Consider the following 25832-nt stretch of genomic DNA (forward strand, 5'->3'; position numbering starts at 1 on the left):
CATCGTCCTTGTCTTCGTGACATCTGGTGGAGGTGCTGGGTACGCACCCTTCATGCCCACTACAACCTCGAAAAGCCGCCAAGCCAGTCCAACAAGAGCCAGCCCCCGCCTGCAAGATTTACCACCCGAGTTCGGTTTGATGCCAGAAGGGCCCAAGAAAAGGAACGCTGCAACCAACACCATGGTGCAAGAAACAACGTCGCCAATTGTCCTGCAGCAGCCCCGGGAACCGCCATCGTTCCGAGGAGCCCCCGCAGAAGACCCAGAAGAATGGTTGGAGAAACTGGAGCGCGTCCGGAAATTCAACAGGTGGGACGACGCAGAAACGTTCCGGCACGTTTTCTTTTACTTGGAATGTTCGGCTCGCACTTGGTTCGAGAACCACGAGAGCTCCTTGACAAACTGGGCTCAGTTCAAAAGCGAGTTTACTAAGACCTTCACTACGGTCGTGCGGAAAGAAAGAGCCGCCCTTTTGTTGGAAACGCGCACGCAACACCCCAACGAAGGTGTCGTGATCTTCGTTGAGGAGATGAAGCAGCTATTTCGCCGCGCGGACCCCAAAATGACGGAAGAAAAGAAGTTGCGCTTCTTAATGCGCGGAGTGAAGGAGGAACTGTTTGCTGGACTTGTCCGAAATCCGCCCAAAACCGTCGCCGAATTCGTGACCGAAGCCAGCACCATTGAGAAAGCCCTCGAAATGCGTGCTAAGCAGTATGACCGCAACTTTGTTGGCGCGGCCAATGCGAACGACTTTGGCAGCACGCGGATCCCGGCCGACAGCCTACGCGAGACTATCCGCGCAATAGTGAGAGAGGAGCTGCGGAAACTTCTCCCAACTCCGCCGCAGCCCCAAGTCGCTTCCCTCACCGACGTGATTAGAGAAGAAGTGCAACAAGCGTTGGGAACTTCTACGCCATCCGAGGTGCCCCGAGAGCCACAAGCTATGACATACTCCGCGGCTGTTCGTCGACCCCGCCCTGCTCCAACACGCCGTCAAGAGGCCCCGCCGTACCGCCGCCCACTATCACCCGCCCGACCCCCGGTAGCCCGAAACCAGACGCCGAGGAAGACGGACGTATGGCGAACTCCCGATAACCGTCCTCTGTGCTACCACTGCGGAGAGGCCGACCACATTTACCGTCACTGCACATACAAGAGACTCGGACTGCGTGGTTTCTCCGTCGACGCACCTCGCCCTCTCCCTGGCCAACGACCACGTGAGATCGACGAGTATCTATCTGAAACCAGCCGTGGCCCAGCGCGTTTCAACCGTTCGCCGTCGCCCTACCCCTACCAATCGCCGAACCGCCGTAGCAACGCTGACTTCGCCCGTGGAAGGTCCCCCAGCCCACGCGGGGGAAACTAAAGGCGGCAACTTCTGGAGGTGAAGTTGCTCTACGGCGAAAAACTAGAAACCCTCCAACGACGCAAGGACGCGCTGAAGACAGTGATTCACGACATGCCCTCATCCCGACGACCCGACCTAACCCTGACGAGACTCCCGAACACGACAGCTACACGGCGCGACGCGTACCCGACCTGACCGAGACGTCCGTTGAGAAGACGACGACAACGACGATGCACAGTGCCCGACCATCAACACGTACAAGCAGAGATACGACGCCCCGACGAACCCGGAACTCGAGGACGACTGCATCTGACGTCAAGGTGTCCATCGACGGCTTTGACGTAGTCGCCCTCGTAGACACGGGAGCTGACTATTCGGTAATGAGCGGACCATTTGCGTCTAAACTGAAGAAAGTTATGACCAGATGGGACGGTCCGCACATACGCACAGCAGGAGGCCACCTCGTGACGCCAAGTGGAACGTGCACATCGCGCGTCACCATAGACGGCACAACGTACCCTGCGGCGTTCGTCGTTCTGCCTAACTGCTCCCGCGACGTGATTCTCGGAATGGATTTTTTGACGGACAACGGCGCAATAATTGATCTGCAGACCAAGTCGATAACATTTTCCTCCAATCACTCCACGACGCCGCAGCCGAACCCCGATCACCGTGCTGCTGTCAGGATCGCCGACGATCACATCACCCTGCCACCCCGCGCAAGCTTGATGATCGCCGTCTACTGTGAGGATGCTGCTTCTGACATCGACGCTGTCGTAGAGAGTGATCGAAGGTTGCTTCTCGACCGCGGTGTCTCCGTCGCAAGAGGCATTGCGCACTTTAAGCAACGCCAATCTCACGTTTTGGTCACTAATTTCACCGAAGAGTGCCAGCATTTAAACAAGGGAGCTGCAATTGCATTCCTTGAAGAAACGCAAGAAGCAAGTGACGTGATCGCGGTCGCCGACTTTGAACGCACCCCCGTAGAAACCTTCAAGCTCCCGCAGCCCTTCGACGTGAATCCGGCGCTACCGCAAGAACAACGGAACAAATTATTGGCTTTGCTGCGTCGCTATAGCGAATGTTTTTCGTCGAGCGCAAAACTACGTCAGACCCCTCTAGCGAAGCACCGAATAATAACCGAAGATGGAGCCCGACCTACCCGACAGTCACCGTACCGCGTCTCTTCACACGAACGGGAAGCCATCCGGACTCAAGTCGACGACATGCTCAGCGACGACATTATACAGCCATCGAAAAGCCCCTGGGCTGCGCCCGTCGTACTCGTAAAGAAAAAAGACGGCACATTAAGGTTTTGTGTTGACTACCGGCGACTGAACAAAATCACGAAAAAGGACGTGTACCCCCTCCCCCGAATCGACGACGCCCTCGACCACCTCTGCCACGCGAAGTACTTCTCATCGATGGACCTGAAGACCGGCTACTGGCAAATTGAAGTGGACGAGAGAGACCGAGAGAAGACTGCATTTATAACCCCAGACGGCCTATACGAGTTCAAGGTGATGCCGTTTGGGCTGTGCACAGCACCAGCGACGTTTCAAAGAGTCATGGACACTGTGCTAGCTGGCCTTAAGTGGCACACCTGCCTCGTATACCTCGACGACGTAGTGGTATTCGCCCGGACTTTCGACGAACACCTTGCAAGGTTGGAGTCTGTACTCGAGGCCATTCTTACGTCGGGGTTGACGCTGAAGCCTGGAAAGTGTCGTTTCGCATACGAGGAACTCAAGTTCTTGGGCCACGTCATCAACGCCGCGGGAGTCCTACCTGACCTGGCAAAAACTTCAGCTATCGCGAACTTCCCAAGGCCGAAAGACAAGAAGGGCGTGCGAAGATTTCTCGGGCTGTGCGCATACTACCGGCGCTTCGTCGCAAACTTCGCACGCATTGCAGAGCCACTCACGCGCTTGACGAAAGACAGCACCCCTTTCAGCTGGGAAAACGACCAAGAAAAAGCATTCTGCGAGCTGCAAAAACGCCTGCAAAGCCCGCCCGTGCTCGCTCATTTCGACGAAAATGCCGAAACGGAAATGCACACGGACGCCAGTGATATAGGCTTGGGTGCCGTCCTTGTCCAAAAGCAAAGCGGCTGCGAAAGGGTAATCGCCTATGCCAGCCGTGGTCTGTCGAAGGAGGAGAAAAACTATTCTGCCTCTGAGAAAGAGTGCCTGGCTATTATATGGGCGATTTCAAAATTTTGCCCATACGTGTATGGAAGGCCATTCAAGGTTGTAACAGACCACCATGCGCTGTGTTGGCTCGCCAATTTGAAGGACCCCTCTGGCCGTCTTGGGCGGTGGAGCTTGCGCCTGCAGGAGTTCGACGTTACAGTCGTTTATAAATCAGGCAGGAAACTCTCCGACGCCGACTGCCTGTCCCGCGCCCCCGTCGACCCACCACCACAAGACTCTGATGAAGACAGCGCGTTCTTCGGGATCGTGACGGAGAGCGACCTAGCCGCCCAGCAGCGCGCCGACCCCGACTTACGCGTCATAATCGAGTACCTCGAGGGATGCAACGTTGCCGTTCCTAGGACCTTCAAACGCAGCTTACCAGCATTCAGCCTGAGAAACTCCGTCCTCGTGAAGAAGAATTTCAGCCCCGGAACAAGAGCGAATTACCTTCTCGTCATCCCCGCGGACCTTCGTGACGAAATTTTGGAAGCGTGCCACGACGACCCGTCTTCCGGACATCTCGGCACAGCCCGCACTATTGGAAAAATCAAGGCGAGGTACTACTGGCCCGGCCTTACCTCTGACGTCACCCACTACGTCCGGAGCTGCCGTGACTGCCAGCGACGAAAAACGCCGCCGACAAGACCCGCCGGACTTCTACAACCGATCGCCGTCCCATCGAGACCATTTCAACAGATTGGAATGGACCTTTTAGGCCCGTTCCCTACGTCACGATCACAGAAGAAGTGGATTGTCGTAGCGACAGACTACATGACGCGCTACGCAGAGACCGCCGCTCTTCCAAGGGGGACTGCACAAGAAGTGGCAAAGTTCTTTATAAGCCAAATTGTGCTGCGACATGGAGCCCCGGAAGTCCTAATCACAGACAGCGGAACGGCATTTACTGCGGAGCTGATGCAAGGAGTATTACGCTACAGCAACACGGATCACCGAAGAACGACGGCGTACCACCCCCAAACGAACGGACTAACAGAACGTCTGAACAAGACAATCGCAGATATGCTGTCAATGTACGTTGACGTTGAACATAAGACTTGGGACGAAGTGCTCCCGTATGTCACGTTTGCGTACAACACGGCTATCCAGGAGACGACGCAGCTGACGCCGTTCGAGCTTGTCTGCGGTAGAAGGCCGACTACGATGCTCGACGCCATGCTTCCGCACGTAGAAGACGACGACCTTAACGCCGACGTCCACGGATATCTTCAACGTGCGGAGGAGGCCCGCCAGCTCGCTCGAGTTCGTATAACGGACCAGCAGTTGGTGGATGCGGGCCGCTACAACCTCCGACGCCGAGACGCCGAGTACCAACCAGGGGATCGTGTGTGGGTTTGGACTCCCATCCGACGACGCGGACTCAGTGAGAAGCTCCTGCGACGCTATTTCGGACCCTACCAGATTCTACGACGTGTTGGCCAACTTACCTACGAAGTGATCCCTGATGGTGACTCCGGCACATCCCGACAACGCAGGCGGCCTGAAGTCGTCCACGTGGTTCGCCTAAAACCTTTCTACGGACGATGACGAACTTTTATTTTCATTTGTTCGGACTGTCGCTTATGTTAGCATCGGGTCGATGCACTCTTAGAGGGGGGGTAATGCCGCGAACCATACATTGGGTTTTGTTTATTTGTGTTTTGCTTTTACCGCCCGGCTGCGCCGGTCTGCGTTATCTCTGCGCCAAGGGAAGCGCGTGGTCCATTTTTTCTTTCTGTGCCGCATGTACGTGTTATCCGTTGTGATAGGGAGAGCATTCCGATCTAACGTGAACAGCCCAGAATAATCTTCTTGGATCTACTATGTTCTCGATGCGAATCGATGTTTCGAGAACCACGCGCGCCGAAAGATAAAAGCCTGCAGTGCGGACGCCGGGGCATTCGATTCGACGACACTCGCCTGTGCAAGTCACTTTGTTGACCGCTGCTTCGCCGCCTCTGTATTCTTTTAAGTTGTTAGGGGAGCACAAGTTCGCTCCAATAAACGTGTTTCTCATTCAACACAACTGCATCGTCCTTGTCTTCGTGACAATATCTTGCACTCCTGTCACGCTATTCCCATCCTGTAGCGGTCCTCCCTTTATGAACACAATGAAGGCTAGTACAACGTCGGGGGCATACAGCCCGGTGTAGAATCGCTCTGCTACCTTTATTATCTCGTCCATGTTGTACCTAATTTTACCACGAGCATTGTAGAGTTCCTACATTCAGTATGTGCCGGTGGCTAGCTACTTCTAAATTCCTTTAATTTAAAGCTTGCTCAGATTTTCAGCGTTTCCTTGATCACTACATGCCATATTATGTGGACAAACATCGTTTGTTGTACTTCAGGTAATCAATTTAGGCTGTTCTGCTTACTCAACTTTTATTAACGTACTCGACACTTGTATGTCCTTCAATTTTTTATCTAGTTCCTTCGTTTTCTCAGTTCTTCGGTATGTTTTGTACGAGCTGCTTCTCGCACAGCTGCTGCGGGATTCTGTGTTTGGCGTTGTTGAGTTGTCGTTTAGCTCGTGTACTTTATTGTCGTTCTCGTTTAGAAGCGCAAATTTGGTTCGAAGTGTTATTTGAAACTCCTCCGTAATGGCTATCTTCGACTTCATGCTTGGTTTCTTATTTTTCACCAGTTTCCGCCTGTATTTTCGGAGAATCACCCTTATGTTGCATCAAAGCACCCTACGATTGCTGCTCCAAATCTTCCTTAGCACCACTGTCCTTCAAAATACCTGAGTTGTCACTTAAAGTGAAGCCAATTTCATTTTTCGTGTTACTACTGCGGATTTCCATGTCCATTTCCTAACCTTCGTTTGTAGAAGAATGTGTCCATCAACCGCAGGTGAGTCCCTGCGCCTTTGGAACTTGACCTTCGCAACGTTCAAAGCACAACACCTGTATAGCCAGCCAAGACTAGCAGTACAACTATAGGAGCTCTCTGATATTATGTGGGATATTATAGGGTGAAGCAAAGTTCAAATGGCCGGAGGAGTATTCATGGAGCTCACTCCCGAGCATATTTTGTGCCACAGAGAAGAAAGAAAGAACACAGGGTCGGATTCCTAATCCTGAGAGAAATAGCGGGGAACGTGGAGGAATTCTTCAGCATTACGAAACAGTCGTTGCCTTTGCAACCAAGCTAAACAAGCGATACTGGGGAAAGATAGTACAGGCCTAGGCGCCAAGAACTATCTATGATGATGAAGCCGTAGACGTCTTCTGCGAGGACGTGGACTCAGATAGGAAAGAGCGAAGAACAGAATTAGCGATTACGGTGGGAGACTAACGCAAAATGCGGTAAGAAGCAAATGGGTGAAAGGTCACTGGGAAAATTTGGAATAGCCAATCGCCACAGTCGAGGAGATACACAGGAAGGAATTGCGGAGAGAAATAACCTGTAGTTTTTTAGTCTTACTGCAAAAGTTGCGCCAAATTAATTTTGGATTAAAAGAACATTAGTAGTGTGAGCCCTGTATAACCTTCTTTTCTGAAATATATCGAATGTTTTTTTTTGCTGAACAAGCTTGAGGTTGTTGGGTGTGTTAAGAAATTTAGTAGTTTGGAAATTATTTTGCCTATAGATTCTGCTCTTTCAGCACTTCTGTCAGTTTGGTAGTGGGGGCTTAATAGAGGCAAAGACAGAAGGCCATACAGGAAAAGCAAATTATTTGCGTGTAAGTTGCCCAATAAGGACTATCGGCTTCAAAAATACTCACAAATTCACTGCTTCAATTTTACTAAATTGTACTGCCCCTTTACATTTCACCAATTCACTTCCCAAGACGTACCCCGCATGAATGCTCAGTGTGATAGCGCTTAACAAAAAAACTCTGCTAAACCGAAAACGAACTTCATAAGCATGTAATGCTTCTATGTGTCACCCTGTTAACGTCTGTTTTATGCAGGTGTAACAAGACTGATGCTACCAGCCGAACTAGGGTCTCTTGTCCCTACAGCCCGATGTTTTATGCAGGGAGACGAGGTAAGCTTTATTTGCGATTGTGGTGTTCTGCCTAATAAGCTTTCTCTGTTTTTACAGTGGCCGTTGTCTTTGGCTTAATAACGTGTTTGTATAGGCATGCTTGCATTAGCATGCTCGTTTTTCTCGAATTGTACAAGGTGTAATCAGTTCCAAAAAGAAAGTGATCAGTGCTGCTTGAAAAGCTTGGGTATTAACTTGGGGCCCTGTTCTTCTGAAGGGAACTAATACGCTTTCTGCCTGAGCTGCAGGTGACCACTATGATTGCTATTTCATCTTTAAGATCCGTGGTCTCCTCATGCCGAAGTAGCTGTAGAAAAATACAGCATGCCTTGTTAATTGTAAGAGGATACAACCCAACTTTGTTCCAGCTGTTATTTATTCGTGTATCGGCCAGAGGGAGGACACTTTCTCCTTTATATGCACAGGTAAAATTGCAGGCTTTGGAAGCAAATGTTGGCTGCAGGGTATCTACCTATTGGCGGTGAGCGCGACCACGGGCGGCGCTGCGAAGCGTGCCTCCGTGACGTCGGCTTAGGGATTCTCGCATTGGTCGTCTGCTTCAATGGAGCTCGTTCTCCCTGCTGTTTTTTGCGCTTGGTTGACGTCTGATGCTTGTCCGCTCCACATTTTGCGTGCGCGTAACTTTTATCATAATAATAGACTTAAATTCGCATACACTAGCTCAAGGCATGAGTTCAAGTGTAGTTTTGGATTTAGATGGTAAGTTGGGCTAGTTGGTGCAGATTCAGCTTCATGATGAAGAACCGCGCAAGAAACGCAGGGACAGAAAGAAGAGGGGAAGACGCCCAGTGCTCAGCTCGGAACTGAGCGTTTATTAGAAAGAAAACGCGTATCTACACACAAAAACCGTACCGTGGCGCCAACAGATAACACGGGGAATGCATGTGAGCGGCTATAATTGACATTTTTAAACAGTGCGGCACGCGACAAAGTTCCGCATCCAAGAAGTTACACAATCTGCTAGCGGATAAGAAATTGAAATTCATTTTCAAGTAATGACCCACAAGGAGCACTAACAGACTTGCCCTCGTTCCTTCGAATATGGAGAGCCTTTATTATTTCTCAGTCCTGGCTTTCATATTTCGGTACTACTTTCATATCCTTAAAGTAGTGGAAGCTGTGAATTAAAACATGAGTCGAGTTTTGCGCCTTTTAGTGTTGGTGTGGTGTATGTGATTCCTTTTGTGTGTGGACAAGTTTAGATTGGGCAGACGGGCCGATGCCTTAACATTCGACTAATGGAGAATACACGTTCTTTGAAGGGTGACGACTACTCACACATACAACAGCACCGGAAAAAAAGCAGAGGTTGTTTCCCTGTCTTTAAGGATACAAAAGTAGTAGCCAGACGTAGAAACCAGCGCATCAGAGGAATAATGGATGCTTCCAATATTATAAGGAACGAGAGCAAGTGAGTTAGTGCTCCTTGTGTGTCATTACTTGATTGATTGATTGATTGTAGGGTTTAACGCGCCGAAGCAACACAGGCGATGAGGCGCGCCGTAGTGGAGGGCTCCGGACTAATTTTGACCACCAGGGGATCTTTAACGTGCGCCGAAATCTCGAACACACGGGCGTTTTTGCTTTTCGCGTCCATCAGAAAAGCGGCCGCCACGGCCGGGAATCGAACCCGCGACCTCGTGCTTGTGTGGCATTACTTGAAATGGAATTTGAATTTCTTATCCGCTAGCAGATTGTGTAACTTCTTGAACGCGGAACTTTCTCGCGTGCCCCACTGTTTAAAGATGTCAATTGTTGACGCTCACATGCATTCCCCGTGGTATCTGTTCACGTGATAAAATGGTTTTTGTGTATAAATACATGTTTTCGTTTTAATAAACTTTCAGTGGCGAATTCAGCGCTGCGCATCGTACTATCCTCTTTTTGTGCGTGTCTTTCTTGCGCTGTTTTTCACCATGAATCTGAATAGTTTTGGATACCGCTACGGAAAAAACATTGCCGGCGTTGCCCCATTCCTTGAGAGGCCGGTCCTGTGCGGAGCTAGGTGTCACCTTCTGCATTAAGCAATCTTTCTAACAAAGGGAACAGCCAGCTGCTAGTAACCGACAACCGCAAAAATAAAAGAGCGAAATAAATTACACGCCTTCTGGGCTGTCGGCTTTGGCAGAAGGCATTACCATTCCCGGTAACCATATGTGAGGTAAAACAGTTTTTTCCAACCTTGCCGAACGCTCGAAAGTATTGCGAATCATATCACTTTATGTTGTCATGGCATGACAGTATGCCGACATGCACAATGGTCTGCAAAAACTGTACGTTGAGTTCCAAATAACCCGATGTGCGTATACGGGCGTGCTGGTTTTATACCAGGCTTCTAACCAGTATGGAGGTCTATTGAGCAAAACGACTAACGTCAATGGTAAAGATACAGTAACACTATGTTTGTTCAGACCTGGAGGAATATTTCTGTACATTTCCAACAGCCATATCTTCCCAATATTGATATATGCGTTATTGGACAACTGCACTCAAGAGGAGGAGATTAAGGCGGAGTAGTTAGAGGAGGAAAGAGAAAATCGAGCTGTTTAGTGGGCCGTGTCCTGAGACGAAGACGAGAAGAGTAATTTTCTTCAATTCGTAGAACACCATCCCGAGTAGAACAGGATTTGTTCTTTAGGCCTGGAAGGATTGGACAACGATGAAGAGCCGCTTGTAAACATTCAACGGTTTCGATTCGTGCAATATATACACTTATACTATTTATTTCGTTCGTTAGCGACTATATCAAGCCTTCAACACCGTAATGATGTCATAATTGCTCTGGTTGACAGACAGTTCGTTAGTATAAAGGGTACGATAGAAATTCGGAGCACAAAAGCCGCCTACGAGTACTCCGGACAACGTTCTGTGGCGCGCGATCGCGGTGGCGTAGCACAAACCTTCTCATTGTGTTTGCACGTGCGTAAACAACACACACTGCGGATATGAACCGTCTTGCACGCAGCCATAACGAAAGCCAATTTGTGAAGAAGGAACTGTATGCCATACGGCCCAAAGAAATATCCACACGACCTTTGTGAGCCTCCCAAACATCCCGCAACATACTAATAAGACGTTTGTGGCGGTGCAGAAAAATAATGCGTTGAGCACAGAAAAAAAAAGCATTCATCTGATACAAGTCAACAACAACGAAAGAAATGGAAGACAGCCGCTTTATTTCATGCTGTGCAATGCGCGTGTAGGGGCCCGCTGCTTGGTACGAAACGTTAGACTGTTGAGTCTTTATTTGAGCATCTCGAAAATACTTTATGGAAGCCTACGCACTTGAATACTCATCGAGGAGCTCTGAGCGCTGAACCTCGCGTATAAGCCCAAAGGCTGCGTTACGCACGATCTTCTGACCCAGTGGATCTCAAATGGGGGTACGTGGACCCCACGGGGCCCGCGAGAGCATTTGAGAGGTCCGCGAAGCCTCCCTCAAAACTCCCCTCCGTGCCATTCTTTTCTCGAGTTTTTCCAGCACATGCTTGCAATGCGAACAACAGGTGGCTTCGCCGCATTGCATGAGCATTTAGTTCCTCCACGTAGCACATATTTTAGCATCTGCTTTTTCGCGCAACACGCCATGAGAAGAAATAGAACAGACACAGAAAAGAAAGCATATGGGCGTTTTAAATTCTAGAGCCTCTTGTTTAACATTTCTGCCCGCATCGTCATTAACGTCGAGCAGAAAACGCAGGAATTGGATTAGCGCGTGGCCGACGTAAGCTGCAAGGGAGAATTGTTTTACATTGAGACATTGCTCAACTTGTGCTCCATCGTGGGGTCCCCAATCACTTCCGCAAACCCAAAAGGGTTCGCCGGGGCAGTCATGGCTTTTTCGCGATACAGCTTGAAATTGTTCAGATGGGTCAGCAGCTGGCAGAAATAACTGAGTATACTATAAATGCGGCTTTTCACGCACTAAAGCACCAACGTGGACGGCTTCAAGCACGGGCTCTGCCACCCCTCACAAGCGGAGTGTAGAAGACCACAGCGGCCCGAGTCCCTAAGCCGACGTCAGAGCCAGGGGCGCCCCTCAAACATCTCACTGCCGAGAGAAATAACCACCCGTACAATTATCCTCGAAGATCTTAAAAGGGTTGTGAAGAAAATAGCAAGATCTGTACATACGAAAGGTCGCCGCGTCAGAACAACTCTGACACCACTTTTAATGCAAATTTTACGAAAATAAACTATATAGTGAAAAAATGAGAAACTAGCTACGCCAATAGGAATGTTTTCCCCCACAGCACGTGTCGGGCATGATGGGCTCTGTGGGAATCGCGAAGAACCGCGACTCGCGATCCCGAGCCGGTGCCCGCCTCGGGTAGAGTCGCGTTGCGCTGAACCCGGTCCCGTGCTCCGCTGGTTTGTCGGCACCCCGGAGAGATGGCACAACTGGTCTCTACGCGCCATAGGTGTGCTGGCTGCGCGAACATGTGCGCACAGAAGGCTGAAAGAGAGTCCGATCTGAGGTCGGGTTGGGTGACTTTGGCGGAACAGCGGCTACGGCGGACCATGACTCAGGTGGGAACTGTTCTTGTCGAGCGTCGTCAGTGCCTGCCTCACATTCGCGATCACGACCAGGATAGTGTGATTCGTGAACGCCGTCGAGCTTTGTGCTCGCATGTTTTGGGATTTCCGAAATAGACCGCTGTGCTTCGGCACTTCTGTGTACTGTGTTCTCGTATTGGCGAGCCTCGCTAGGCTGCCCTAGGTGCGGGTGCGGGGTAAAGAGAATTTATTATAACCCACATATCAGGGCGCAGCGACTAGTGATAACAGCGCGGTCCTAAGAACAGAAAATTATCTTATCAATTGGCATGTAACATGGTCATTCTAAACACTGTACACCGGTTTTGGAGTGGTCAACAAGCTACTACAAATCAAGTCACGCAAACTTCACCAGTGTTCAAAGGAACAGTTCATTCGGGGTTGTCACAGCGGGATCCAGCGTGGTGGCCTACACCGGAATACTGGCTGAGTCGCGCCCCAAGAACCCCTAGTATTCCACAGCTCCTGGTTGCGTTTGGCAGAAAACCGAGAAATTACCACGCCGACTAAAAAATTATTACGAGTGTGCAGAAAGATCTGCTTGCGCTTGACTTCATTGCAAATTGTTTTTAGAGCAGTGAGGATGGTGGGGCAACCAATGAATTTAACGCACAACCACTTAGTCATATACGCACTAGTGCGTACGTGGCGCGCTATAATGTCGAACGGGGGACAGCCATTGGGTACGCTTGGTTTATGGGGTGCAACACTTCCCAACTGGCGGAAGTGACACTGCCTCTTACATAACCCTGTTGTGGAGTCATACCCAGTCTTTCAAAAAACGATCCCTATGAGCTCTCCAAAATACGCCGGGACATGTACGGTCAGCAACCGAGTGCTAAAATCGGTATTAGAGTGCTATAACTGTTCAGATTTGAAGAAGCGGAAGCTCCTGGTGCACAACACTACACTATCACCATCATTGCAGATCTCTCTGCCATCGCCATTAAAGGTGTTTGATCGGGGCTTACACGGCTCCGTTCCCGGGCGGCTCATCCGCCACAAGGTGGTGGCTCCACGACATAAGGTGCCAAAACTCAAGGGATAATGAGCGGCTCCCAACGAGGTGGACAACTTGTGACGGCGACAACGACTCTCTTCCGGAAACTGTCGCCGGAGCAACTTCGTCTTCCTCTGAACCGCACCCAGGGAGACAACGCACGGACCTGATTGCCTGCCGAGCAAGTAATCCGGACATTTTCACTCAACAGTGGAGCGCTTGGAAGCAAAACACGCTGCTAGGTGAGCCCAAGTAATCAAAGTACTGACCGAGGCGACAGCACTCATTGAGAGCGGTTGCTCTGACCGAACAGCGCTCAGAAAGGTGATGGACAACATCACAGAGACCCGCGAGAAGCTTTGCAACGTCGACGCCTCTGTCGAGGGCGCAATTCCTGTCGAGGAGCTGGAACTGGAGTACGAATCGGTGACGCACTACAACTTACAGATGCTCGATGCTCTGACTCGTCTTCAGTGCCGGCTCGAGGACCTCAGCGTCGGCAGCGCGATGCAGGCTGCCGCCCTCTCGTCTGCGAATAATACGCCACTTGCTCCAACAGCTCCGTCACCCCTTTTCGGACTTTATCTCCCAACGCTTACCGCCAAGCCTTTTTATGGGGCGTGTGTCAATGGACGTCGCACTGGGAGCAGTTTAACGGCGCAGTACACACGAACCCTACTCTCAGCAAAACTGGCAAGTTTTACTACCTCCGCAACTACCTGCAGCCATGGAAGGTGAAGAAGCAGCAGCCATCGCCGGACTGCAAACAACGGAGTTGTGCTATGAGAGTGCCATCCAGCTGCACGGCATCAAGAGCCGTATTATACAGCGGCATTTTAGGAAACTCCGCGAGCTACTGCACGTGATGTTTCTCTCGGAGAAGTTGCTTCGTAGGGTTAACGACTGCTCCCAACTGAATGTCCGCTGCCTAACGTTCTCGACGTCCCATCGAGCAGATTCTCGGCAATGTATACAAAATTCTGCTCGAGGCCTTGCTAAAAAAGAGTCGCAGCGGTTTACCGACAAGTCTGCCTCCAGGAGAAATCAATAGCCACGGCATCATCTTATTCTAGGGAAGAAAACGTAATAGTTTGTCGCCAACTGGAGCAACTTTTTCGGTACATGCAGATCAAGCTCGAGGCAAGGTAATAATGTGATCCAGTGGGGACGTCTGCCGAATCTAGTGAACCCCTCGAACGCAACGGTCGATCAACATCGGTTCTACAACCACAATCCCGAGGCATGCCCCGCTTCTCTGAGCATCCCTGAAAAGAAGAAGCAGCTTGCAAAGCAGAACCAATACTATAAATTAACGATCGTGGGCAATCAATGAAAGCAGTACCGGCGAAATATATCGTGCAGTATGTACAAGGGGAGAGATGCGACTGTCACGTGCGACCTACACTATGTATGCAAAGTGAAGAAAGACGAGAAGCACATGGACCCCGCCTCCGATTTTCCGTTTCCGAAGGAGGCCACTAATTTGGCATCTACAGCTCTGACTAACTGCTAGCTAGACGAAGGAGTGCACCTCCATGCGTTCACGTCATGAGTTATGGGTCCTAACGGCAAAGTTAGATACGGGGCGTTTCGGACGGTGGCAGCCAGAGCACGTTCATTAAGGAAGTCCTCCTTGCGAAATGGGACTAAAAGTACTGAGAGAGACAAGCCTCGCCCTCAATGCCTTTGCATCGTCAGTCACTTCTTAAGAGGGAAGAAGAATAGTTGAGGTTCCAGGGCACAGCCAGTTTCACGACGTAGAGTATTTAGTCCATGCAGTTAAAGCAACCACGACCTGCCTAAACGTCGCAAATACGGCGATGAACAGCGATTTTCTGGAGCATCTACGGAAGTATGGCTACAGATTTGCTGGCGAATGTACCACACCCCAAGAATGTAAGAACCAAGGTATCAACCCGCTCTTAGCATCTGAGCAGCTTTGGACTATAATGACAGGAGATATCATTCGCAGCCATGAAGTTCAAGGTTTACTAGTTACAAAGACCTTGCTGGGATGGGCGCTGCGGGCCCCTGTCCTCAAAACGAGTCCTGTTCTCCAAACACCGAACGTCGTGGCTTGCGTACTGCGTGAACAGGCATCTCTCAACGACATAGTAGGCTTAACGCCGGACCTACACGATATACACGGCAGTGCGATTGCACAGAATGCCACAGAAAGGGGACAAAACACTATGCCAAGTTGTCGTACCACAGCCTTACTGATCCAAAGACAAGACATTGGGCATGAAAGCCTCAAGGATACGGATGATATTGTCACGAAGCCAAGGACGACGCAGTTGTTTTGGAAAAGAAACAAGTTTATTGGAGCGAACTTGTGCTCCCCTAACAACTCAAAAGAATACAGAGGCGGCGAAGCAGTGGTCAACAAAGTGACATGCGTCGGCGAGCATCGCAGAATCGAATGCCGTGGCGTCTGCTGTGCAGGCTTTTATCTTTCGGCGCGAGAGTTTCTGGAACCGTCGATTCACATCCAGAACATTGCAGATCACAGAAGAATATTCTGGGCTAGCGGCGTTAGGGCGAAACACTCTGCTTATCTGAATGAGGTAGCCCGTGAGGCATAAAAATAAAGAATGGAACATGCGCTTCACATGGGACACAGATATCAGATCCGGGCGCGGCCGGGCATTAAAAACAAACAATAAATAAACAAACCCGTACATGGTTCCCTGCATTACGCCCCCCTATAAGAGTGCATCGACCCGATGCTAACATAAGCGACAGTCGAAAATAAAAATAAAAGTTCGTCATCGTCCGTAGAAAGGTTTTAAGTGAACCACGTGGACGACTTCGGGCAGCGTGCGTCATCGTGATGGGCCGGAGTCACCGTCAGGGATCACTTCGTAGGTAAGTGTGCCAACACGTCGTATAATTTGGTAGGGTCTGAAATACCGTCGCAGAGGTTTCTCACACAGTCCGCGTCGTCGGATGGAAGTCCAAACCCACACACGATCTCCAGGATGGTACTCGGCGTCTCGGCGAGGGAGATTGTAGCGTCCAGCATCCACCAGCTGCTGGTCCGTTATACAAAGTCGAGCGAGCTGGCGGGCCTCCTCTGCACCCTGAAGGTATCCTTGGGCGTCGGCGTTCGGCCGTCGTCTTCTACGTGCGGCAGCATGGCGTCAAGCATTGTAGTCGGCCGTGTTCCGTAGACAAGCTCGAACGGTGTCATCTGCGTGGTTTCTTGGATAGCCGTGTTGTACGAAAACGTGGCCAATGGGAGCACTTCGTGCCAGGTCTTATGTTCAAGGTCGACGTACATGGACAGCATATCCGCAATCGTCTTGTTCAAACGTTCCGTTAGTCCGTTCGTTTGTGGGTGGTACGCCGTCGTTCTTCGGTGATCCGTGTTGCTATAGCGTAATATTCCTTGCATCAGCTCCGCAGTAAAGGCCGTACCGCGGTCCGTGATTAGGACTTCTGGGGCTCCATGTCGCAGCACAACTTGGCTTATGAAGAACTTTGCGACTTCGTGTGCAGTCCCCCTCGGAAGAGCGGCGGTCTCTGCGTAGCGCGTCATGTAGTCTGTCGCCACGACAATCCACTTGTTCTGTGATTGCGACGTAGGGAACAGGAATAGAAGGTCCATTCCAATCTGTTGAAAGGGCCTCGGCGGGACGGCGATCGGTTGATTAAAGCCGGCGGGTCTTGTCGGCGGCGTTTTTCGTCGCGGCAGCCGCGGCAACTCCGAACGTAGTGGGTGACGTCGGATGTAAGGCGGGGCCAGAAGTACTTCGCCTTGATTTTTGCAATAGTGCGAGCTGTGCCGAGATGTCCGGAAGACGGGTCGTCGAGGCACGATTCTAAAATTTCGTCCCGGAGCTCTGCAGGGATGATAAGTAGATAATGCGTTCTGGTTCCGGGGCTGACATTCTTCACGAGGACCGAGTTTTTGAGGCTGAATGCTGGCAAGTTCCGCTTGAACGCCCTAGGCACGGCGACATTGCGTCCTTCGAGGTAGTCGATCATGACGCGGAAGTCGGGGTCGGCACGCTGCTGGGCGGCTAGGTCGCTCTCTGTAACGACTCCGAAGAACGCGCTGTCTTCATCGGAGTCTAGTGGTGGCGGGTCGACGGGGGCGCGGTACAGGCAGTCGGCTTCGGAGTGTTTCCTGCCGGATTTGTACACGATTGTAACGTCGAACTCTTGCAGGCGCAAGCTCCACCGCCCAAGACGGCCATAGGGGTCCTTCAAATTGGCGAGCCAACACAGCGCATGGTGGTCTGTTACAACCTTGAATGGTCTACCATATACGTATGGGCGAAATTTTGAAATCGCGCATATAATAGCCAGACACTCTTTCTCGGAGGCTGAGTAGTTTTTCTCCTCCTTCGCCAGACCACGGCTGGCATAGGTGATTACTTTCTCGCAACCGCTTTGCTTTTGGACGAGGACAGCACCCAAACCTACATCACTGGCGTCCGTGTGCATTTCCGTTTCGGCGTTTTCGTCGAAATGAGCGAGCACGGGCGGGTCTTGCACGCGTTGTTGCATCTCGCAAAATGCTTTTTCTTGAGCGTTTTCCCAGCTGAAAGGGGTGCTCTCCTACGTCAAGCGTGTGAGTGGCTCTGCAATGCGTGCAAAGTTCGCGACGAAGCGCCGGTAGTATGCGCACCGTCCGAGAAATCTTCGCACGGCCTTCTTGTCTTTGGGTCTTGGGAAGTTTGCTATGGCTGAAGTTTTCGCCGGGTCAGGCTAAACTCCCGCGGCGTTGATGATGTGGCCCAAAAAATTCATCTCCTCGTACGCGAATCGGCACTTCTCAGGTTTCAGCGTTAACCCCAACGTACGAATGGCCTCGAGTACTGACTCCAATCTTGCAAGGTGTTTGTCAAAAGTCCTGGCGAATACCACAACGTCGTCGAGGTATACTAGACAGGTTTGCCACTTCAGGCGAGCTAGCACCATGTCCATGACGCGTTGAAACGCTGCTGACGGCGTGCATAACCCAAACGGCATCACCTTGAACTCGTATAGGCCGTCCGCAGTTATAAATGCAGTCTTCTCTCGGTCTCTCTCGTCCACCTCAATTTGGCAGTAGCCGGTCTTCAGATCCATGGATGAGAAGTGGTCGAGGTGGTCGAGGGCATCGTCGATTCGGTGCAGAGGGTACACGTCCTTCTTGGTGATTTTGTTCAGTCGCCGGTAGTCTATGCAGAACCTTAATGTGCCGTCTTTTTTCTTCACGAGTACGACCTGCGCAGCCCAGGGGCTTTTCGGTGGCTGTATAATGTCGCCGGTGAGCATGTCGTCGACTTGAGTACGGATGGCTTCCCGTTCGTGGGAAGAGACGCTGTATGGTGACTGTCGCGTAGGTCGGGCTCCATCTTCGGTAATAATACGGTGTTTCGCTATTGGTGTCTGACGTAATTTTGAACTCGACGAAAAACACTAGCTGTTGCGACGCAGCAAAGCCAATAATTCGTTCCGTTGTCCTTGCGGTAGCGCCGGATTCACGTCGAAGGGCTGCGGAAGCTTGAAGGTGTCGTCGTATGTGCGTTCAAAGTCGGCGACCGCGATCACGTCACTTGCCTCTTGCGTTTCTTCGAGGAACGGAATTGCAGCTCGCTTGTTTAAATGCTGGTACTCTTCGGTGAAATTAGTGACCAAAACGTGAGATTGGCGTTGCTTAAAGTGCGCAGTGCCTCTTGCGACGGAGACACTGTGGTCGAGAAGCAACCTTTGATCACTCTCTACGATAGCGTCGATGTCAGAAGCAGCATCCTCACAGTAGACGGCGATCATCAAGCTTGCGCGCGGTGGCAGGGTGACGTGATCGGCGGCGATCCTGACAGCAGCACGGTGATCCGGGTTCGGCTGCGGCGTCTTGGAGTGATCGGAAGACAAAGTTATCGACTTGGTCTGCAGATCAATTACAGCGCCATTGTCCGTCGAAAAGTCCATTCCGAGAATAACATCGCCGCAGCAGTTAAACAAAATAACGAACTCAGCAAGGTCCGTGGTGCCGCCTATGGTGACGCGTGATGTGCACGTTCCACTTGGCGCTACGAGATGGCCTCCTGCTGTGCGTATATGCGGACCGTCCCATGTTGTCGTAACTTTCTTCAGCTTCGACGCGAATGAGCCGATCATTACCCAGTAGTCGGCTCCCGTATTGATGAGGGCGACTATGTCAAAGCCGTCGATGGACACCTGGACGTCGGGCGCCGCTTTCCTCGAGTTTCGGGTGTGTCGGGGCGTTGTATCTCGGCTTGTGCGTGTAGACGGTGGGGCACTATGCGTCGTCATTCTCGTCACCTTCTCAGCCGTAGGCTCTGTCGTTTCGGGTACGCGTCGCGTCGTGTCGTCGTCGGGTTCGGGAGTCACGTCCGGGTTAGATCGAGTCGTTGGGCTGCAGGTACGGTGTTCGGTGCGGCCATGCGTCGTTGGAGGGTTTTCGTTTTTTCGCCGTTCTGCAACTTCACCTCCAGAAGCTGCTGCTTTTAGTTTCCCCCACGTGGGCTGGGGGACCTTCCACGTGAGAAGTCAGTGGTGTTATGGCGGTTTGACGACTGGTACCGGTAGGGCGACAGCGAACGGTTGAAGCGGGCAGGTCCTCGGTTCGTGTTCGACAGGTATTCGTCGATCTCAGTAGGCCGCTGGCCGGTTCGGGGGCATGGTGCGTCGACGGAGAATCCTCGCAGACCGAGCCTCTTGTAAGGGCAGCGACGGTAGATGTGGTCGGCCTCTCCGCAGTGGTAGCACAGCGGGCGATTATCGGACGTTCGCCATACGTCGGTCTTCCTTGGGGCTGGGGGTTGCACCGCAGGTGGTCGGGCCGTCGACAGGGGACGACGGTATGGAGCTTCGGGACGATAGGGAGCAGCCGGGCGAGGTCGACAGACAGCAGCCCCGGTAGGCTTGCTCAACATGTAAAGTTTTATGTAAGTGCTAACTCGCCATGGTGGATTAGTGTCTATGCTTGCACTAAACTTGTATGTGGCAAGATATACCAAAGGGGCACTTGCAATCATCTTTAACACTAGGTTTGAACCTTGACCAAAAATTGAGCACTCGCTTGCACGTCATAATGGCCGAACTTTGAGTTGCTAAAGTTGAGGAAAAAGCAGATACACAAATCAAAGACGTCTATTAAAAGCGGTAGCAAAGTTCCTGTCTTGCCCAACAACCCACCAGCGGTCTCAGCATCGCCACCAGCGTTCCTGTTTCCCTGGCCGTCTGCAACCGCCACAACTGCCCTCGACGCCGACGACCGCCTGAGCTCCAGGGCCTGCCTCAGCATCGGCGAAATAACGCAAGTTGTGCAGTTCGGCACGTCGAGCATATATTTCTGCTACAAGCGGGAATATTACAAGGAAACGAGTGGACCGGCGATGGGGGGGGGGGGGGTGCTATTTCCGTAACCACAGCGAATCTGCTAATAAAAAAATTCAAAGGACCGCTCTCAAAAATTTTCCCGAAGAGGCCAAAGCGCTACGTGGACGACTGTTTTTGTATAATCAGAAGAAAAACCACAGACAAATTCCTAATGCAACTACATTTGCTTGAATCAGGCATCTAGTCAACCGTGAAAAAGAAACGGACAGCGCCTTACACTTCCTAAATGGTTTGATATAAGCACAGCCAGATGAACCCAATTTCACAGGGCACAGGAAGCCTACTCATCCCGGGAGCTACCTAAAATTCAATTCTTACCGCCCAAATTCCCACAAGACTTCTGTATTGTGAACCCTTTCAGTTAGAGCAAGGACTGTATGCTCAGCAGAAGAGGACAAGAGGGCACAAAAAAGGAAGAAAAAGCCGTAATTCTGTACCCGAAGAAAAATGCATACACGAGGAACTTCACACGGCACCACAAAAGCCGTCTCCGCCGTTCGGGTGGCAAACATGAAAATTCCGCGCCATTCCCGCCGCCGGTCAACAACACCTACCCTGCCTCCGCTGCGCTCCGCCCCATACACACACACAAACACGTTCTCCGACTGACTACGCACGTACTCGTATCTCCCTTCCGTATGTTAAACGGACGAGTAAGACCTTATCCCGTATTCTTCGGAAGGAAGGCATTATCGTCTCCCACAAGCCCGTGTCAACACTTGGACGGCTGATGCCCAGTCCAAAAGAGCGTCTGCCAAAAAAAATGCCCGAGGGTCGTCTACAAACTTCCTTGAGAACAATGTCCCGCTCGTTGAGTTGGCGAGACCTTGAACTTTCCAGAACGCCTCCGATACCACAAAGTGCGGGAACCCTGAGTGGTATGCGGAGCAGCCACGGGGTAGACTGAAGTTCCCATTAGTTTTTAGTTAGTCGTGGCCGTTGACGTTCAGCTTCGCGTGCCTTCGTTGTATCACTAGCTTCTTGACGAAGATTGAATGAGTGAAGGACATAATGCGTGTTCGTAGCACATGCTCCCGTCTCGGTTTGTAGCGCACTGGGAAGAGCGCCACGTACCTCCCGTTGCGGCCAGAGAGTCGTGGAATCGACACCGGGTGCGAGAGTCGCGGAATCGAAACTATTTCTTTTTATAGTGGACTGCGCTGACGTCACCCAAACACTGGCGGTGCTTAAGAGACGCGCATGCGCAGTAGAGTGCGGCCGGCAGACAACGACAACGAGGGAGGGAGAGAGGGACACAGCCCCGAGCATGACACGCTTGGCATCTAAAAAATACTTTCGCAAATGCGACATTAAGCGTAGTGAATTGGCCTACCCCTAAAAAAGCTGACCACAGGATTGACTCTGGCAGCGCCCAGTAATTGGCACCAAACCAGTCAGTCACAAAAAATACTCCTCGAGTCACAGCACATGCAAGGGACTGGGGGAAGCCCGAATAGATCAGTAGGAGCCCTTCCCGCCATTTACGGCCATGGCCTCCGAAGCGCAATAGCAAGATGCGAGTAAGGGAAACAGAAAAAATTGGGCCCATCTCCCCGCGAGGGGGACTCGAGTAAATGCGTCGAATAGGGGGTGGGTGTATTGCGTTAACGTTTAGTGTTTGGGGAGCTGGTGGTAGTAAATGCGTTTTATCAGCAGCTTCTTGACGTAGTTTGAATGAGTCAAGGATATAAGGCTCGTTCGTAGCCTCCCATTCTGTGTCGGCTTTGTGGCGCAGTGGGTAGAGCACCATGTACCTTGCGTTCCGCCCGCAGGGTCGAGGGATCGAAACCAGGTGCCGGATAGTATTTTTTTTATATAGTGTAGGGGGAGGGGTGCGGACTACGACTACGGACGTCAACGCGGGTGACATCGTGAGTTACTGAAATGCTCTGCATTTAAAAGAAGCCGCTTTATATAGCTGCTACTTGCTGTCGACCAGTCACCCCTGATGAAGGAGCCGCGTAGGCTTCTGAATATTCGGACCGCTTTTAATATTCTCCCTTCATTGGTGTTTTTTTTTTAATTCCTGAACTTTAGCCCAACTAGACAGTGTTCTGTAGAAAATAGAAGTGTTCTGTCACAGTACCTAACATTGTGTTCGTGTGGACCCAGACCTGAACATTTTTCTTGACTAACTTCTTTTGGCGCACTTCAGGAACGTAGTTTTAAGCGCATTCACGAATCTTATTTCCTCAAACGCTCCTTTTAAAAAATTATTACACAAGTTCATCGAAGCTGCACTAGTGGACAAAAAAAATACCCTTAATTCTGAAATGCACATGGACTCTACCAGAAAGTGCGGAAATATGACGTTGTCTCCTCCCCGGCGTTTGGGTAATCCAATAGCAATAGCGCATGATAAGGTTGTGAAATAATGTAATTAGGATAACATCACAAAGCACTAGCACGCACAGTCAGATGATTGAGTGCAAACATATTCGTCAAGGTCATTTGCTAACTTGCATGCATTTCGTACATTTCAGGTGTATAGCATGTCGGAAAAGCCAAGAGGACAGTGCATTATAATTAACAACAAGAAGTTTGAAGATCCGGCAAAGAATCGAGATGGCAGTGAAATTGACGTGGAGCGCATGGAAAAGCTTTTCAGCGCTTTGTACTTTGAAGTACACATCGGTTGCAACCTCACGGCAGCGGTATGTTTAACGGTTCAGTTTCGTAAACTCTGGTGTTTGCTCAGGTGTTAGGTAGTGTGGCTTTACACTACGCTACCCATTACTGTGTACATCGTTAGCTCATGTCAAGGTTGTTGAGTTATTGAAGAAGGCGTAACTTTTGTGTTGCAACAACACTGCGACTTTTCTGTACTTGTATGATAAGTGGAACAATAATAACACGGATGCTCGCTTTATGGAAGGGACGAAAAACTTCGTGACCTACAGATGCGCTTCTTTGCAGGGGCCCTGCATGATAATCCGCATTTGCGCCACGAAATATCGGAAGAAAGGCACTATTTCAGAAGGCCTAAGCCTTGCTACTCCCGAGTGTTTAGCTGCTTGGGTTAAGAAAGTAGTTATTTTGGAGCATCGTTGCGCAATGGGAGCCCTACAAGGAGTGAAGGCCCTCAGGGGATGGAGCAGCTGTTGACGTCCCCTGTCGTCGTCATCCTTTTAATTGTCTTATCATGTAGTCACGGTACTAAAATACCAATAAACTCGATTGCGCATCGCGCTATAATGTAACGTGCACTAAACAACACCGGGGCACTAGTTTACACGAAGTGCTAGAGAGCTTCAGGGTTCAAAAACAAGAGACTTTTCCAGAAAAGCTGTAACATCTACCCCGAACGCTTTCATCTCCGTTGGCAAAAACGCCAAGGTGTCAAGAATACACTTATACACTGCATGCTTCGCTAATCCCCAGGCTTCCCATTAGCGGAGATGGCCCGGGATTTTTTTACGCCAGTTCCATTCCTAGGAATCCTAACTTTTCCTACTTTCATACAAAACACTTCCACGAAACGAACAATGTTTGCCCATTCAAAGCACTAGAATGGCAAGGAAGCTCAATTAGATTCCGGCAATTTCTCAACGTAGAAACAGTAACATTCTGGCTGTATGAAACTACCATCGAATGTACCTTAGAGGTAATGGTATCGCACGCGTTGAAAACTGCAAAAATATGCATACACCCCACCAAGGTCGAGATAGTCGCCGCTTGGTGACATTTTGTGCATCACGTTTCCCATTCATGAAGCGCCACTATTCTGGTTTCCTTTATTATATTCGCTTGTTGCAATGGATTGCTAATTCGCGGTGCTAGATTCCTCTTGCGGTCATTACTGCATTGCACTATTCAAATGCGCGCCCGATAGTAACGCCAAGGAACATTTACATAGGAAAATAAAAAAAATCAATTCACGCCGGTGCTACAGCGCAGATGTAAGAGAAATTACACCACCTTCCTGCCAGAACACATTTTGATTGATGCAGGCCACGGGGCCGAGAAAATCTCTTTTTCTTTATAAACACTCTTTGATATCACAGTACAGTTTTATCACCAAGTCAAGCTGAAATATTGAATGGGTTTGCTATATAAATTGTCTGTGCAACATTATTTTAAACGTGCTGAACCACTGTTTCATTCACTGCTAATTCATTCTCTGGTTGATTCACTTCTAATTGGATAGGGGATATTGAAAGTGTTTGCAATTAAAGCGCCTGTGTAACATTAATTTTAACGTCGCGGACGGCTGGTTCATTCACTGCTAATTTAATTATTCTGCCTGGGAGCCATTAAGTTCTGTATAACATCCGTGCTCTGTACCGGTGAAGCCTTGTATGGCTCTCGTTTGTTTACGTCAGTCCCACATTTTATCTCAGGGGAGCCCGGCTTGAATGATACCGCATGGTTTCTTGCAGGCAGGAAGGCCAAATTACCGTGCCCTTTATGAACGGTTCAGATTGGTACTTTTTGAAGCCATAAATTCTGAAACGAGGTGCTCAATGTAGCAGCAGAAGTACGTGCAACAGCTGGCTAAGGTATGCCCAATGATGAACTGGTTAACGAAAATTTACTCACGTGATGCCGACAGATTATGTTGGATTATATTGGGTTGGATATTAAGATATTTTGTGTCCTTGGTAATACGGCTGCCTCCTTTATACCGATTACGGAGTTGAGCCCGATGGCACAGCCCGCATTAATTTGAAGCCCACTTGTAGCAGAAAAGCGTGCGTAATAATCGTAGAAATACGGAGTGTTGCTGTCTGCTTATTTTATTTTGCACAGTCTGTTACGTGTTACCTGGCTATCTCCTTCGCGTTTCGTCACAGCAGCACCATTACACTGTGGTATGTAGGCAATTCAGTGTGTTCAGTTTATTCTAGCTTCAAAAACATTTCATTTGGCTTTGTATTTGAGGAACTCCATCATTACAAGGCGGCCATAACTCCCTTTTGTAGAGCCAACACAATGTGTGGTTTCGGTATCAGTGATGTCTAATGCAAATTGGTGATTGCAAAATAATTTTAGATTCTGCAGCGGCTGTTTTCTGATTGTTCTTGGCCAGCCCCTTCAACATAACGTTTATGCTTTGCGTGTGATTTTTATGTCGTTTGTCACATCGAGCAGGAGAGCTGCGCTTTCCTGCTAACGGGAAACGACATAAATATCAGTTCTTACGTCCCCAACAGAACCTACGACAGTCGTTATGCTGTCAGCTATTTTATTTATTGCATTCAAACTTTCCTCAACGATTCAAACCCGCTGTTTTAGGTGTTATGATTCTTGTGAGTGTGTCTATTGTTTTAGCGCTCATTTTTTTTAAAGGCGAAATGCGACGTCGGCATATCCGTCAAGGCAATAACGATCATTTACACATGGTAAGGAGCCCGATTAG

At 50.2% G+C, this 25832-nt stretch overlaps 1 protein-coding gene across 1 annotated transcript in view; it reads left to right on the forward strand.

Moving 5' to 3' along the window:
- Positions 1-23178, forward strand: part of LOC144163863 (caspase a-like) — a 65819-nt gene extending 42641 nt beyond the window's left edge. The window contains exons 5-6 of the mRNA XM_077694541.1: positions 7460-7536; positions 22957-23178. Coding sequence (XP_077550667.1) covers positions 7460-7536; positions 22957-23178 — 299 coding nt within the window. The remainder of the gene's footprint in view (positions 1-7459; positions 7537-22956) is intronic.
- Positions 23179-25832: the final 2654 nt, after the last annotated feature.

This window comes from Haemaphysalis longicornis, unplaced genomic scaffold, assembly GCF_048455015.1.
Source record: "Haemaphysalis longicornis isolate Haplotype H1 unplaced genomic scaffold, Haemaphysalis longicornis Haplotype H1 scaffold_13, whole genome shotgun sequence".
Taxonomy (NCBI): domain Eukaryota; kingdom Metazoa; phylum Arthropoda; class Arachnida; order Ixodida; family Ixodidae; genus Haemaphysalis; species Haemaphysalis longicornis.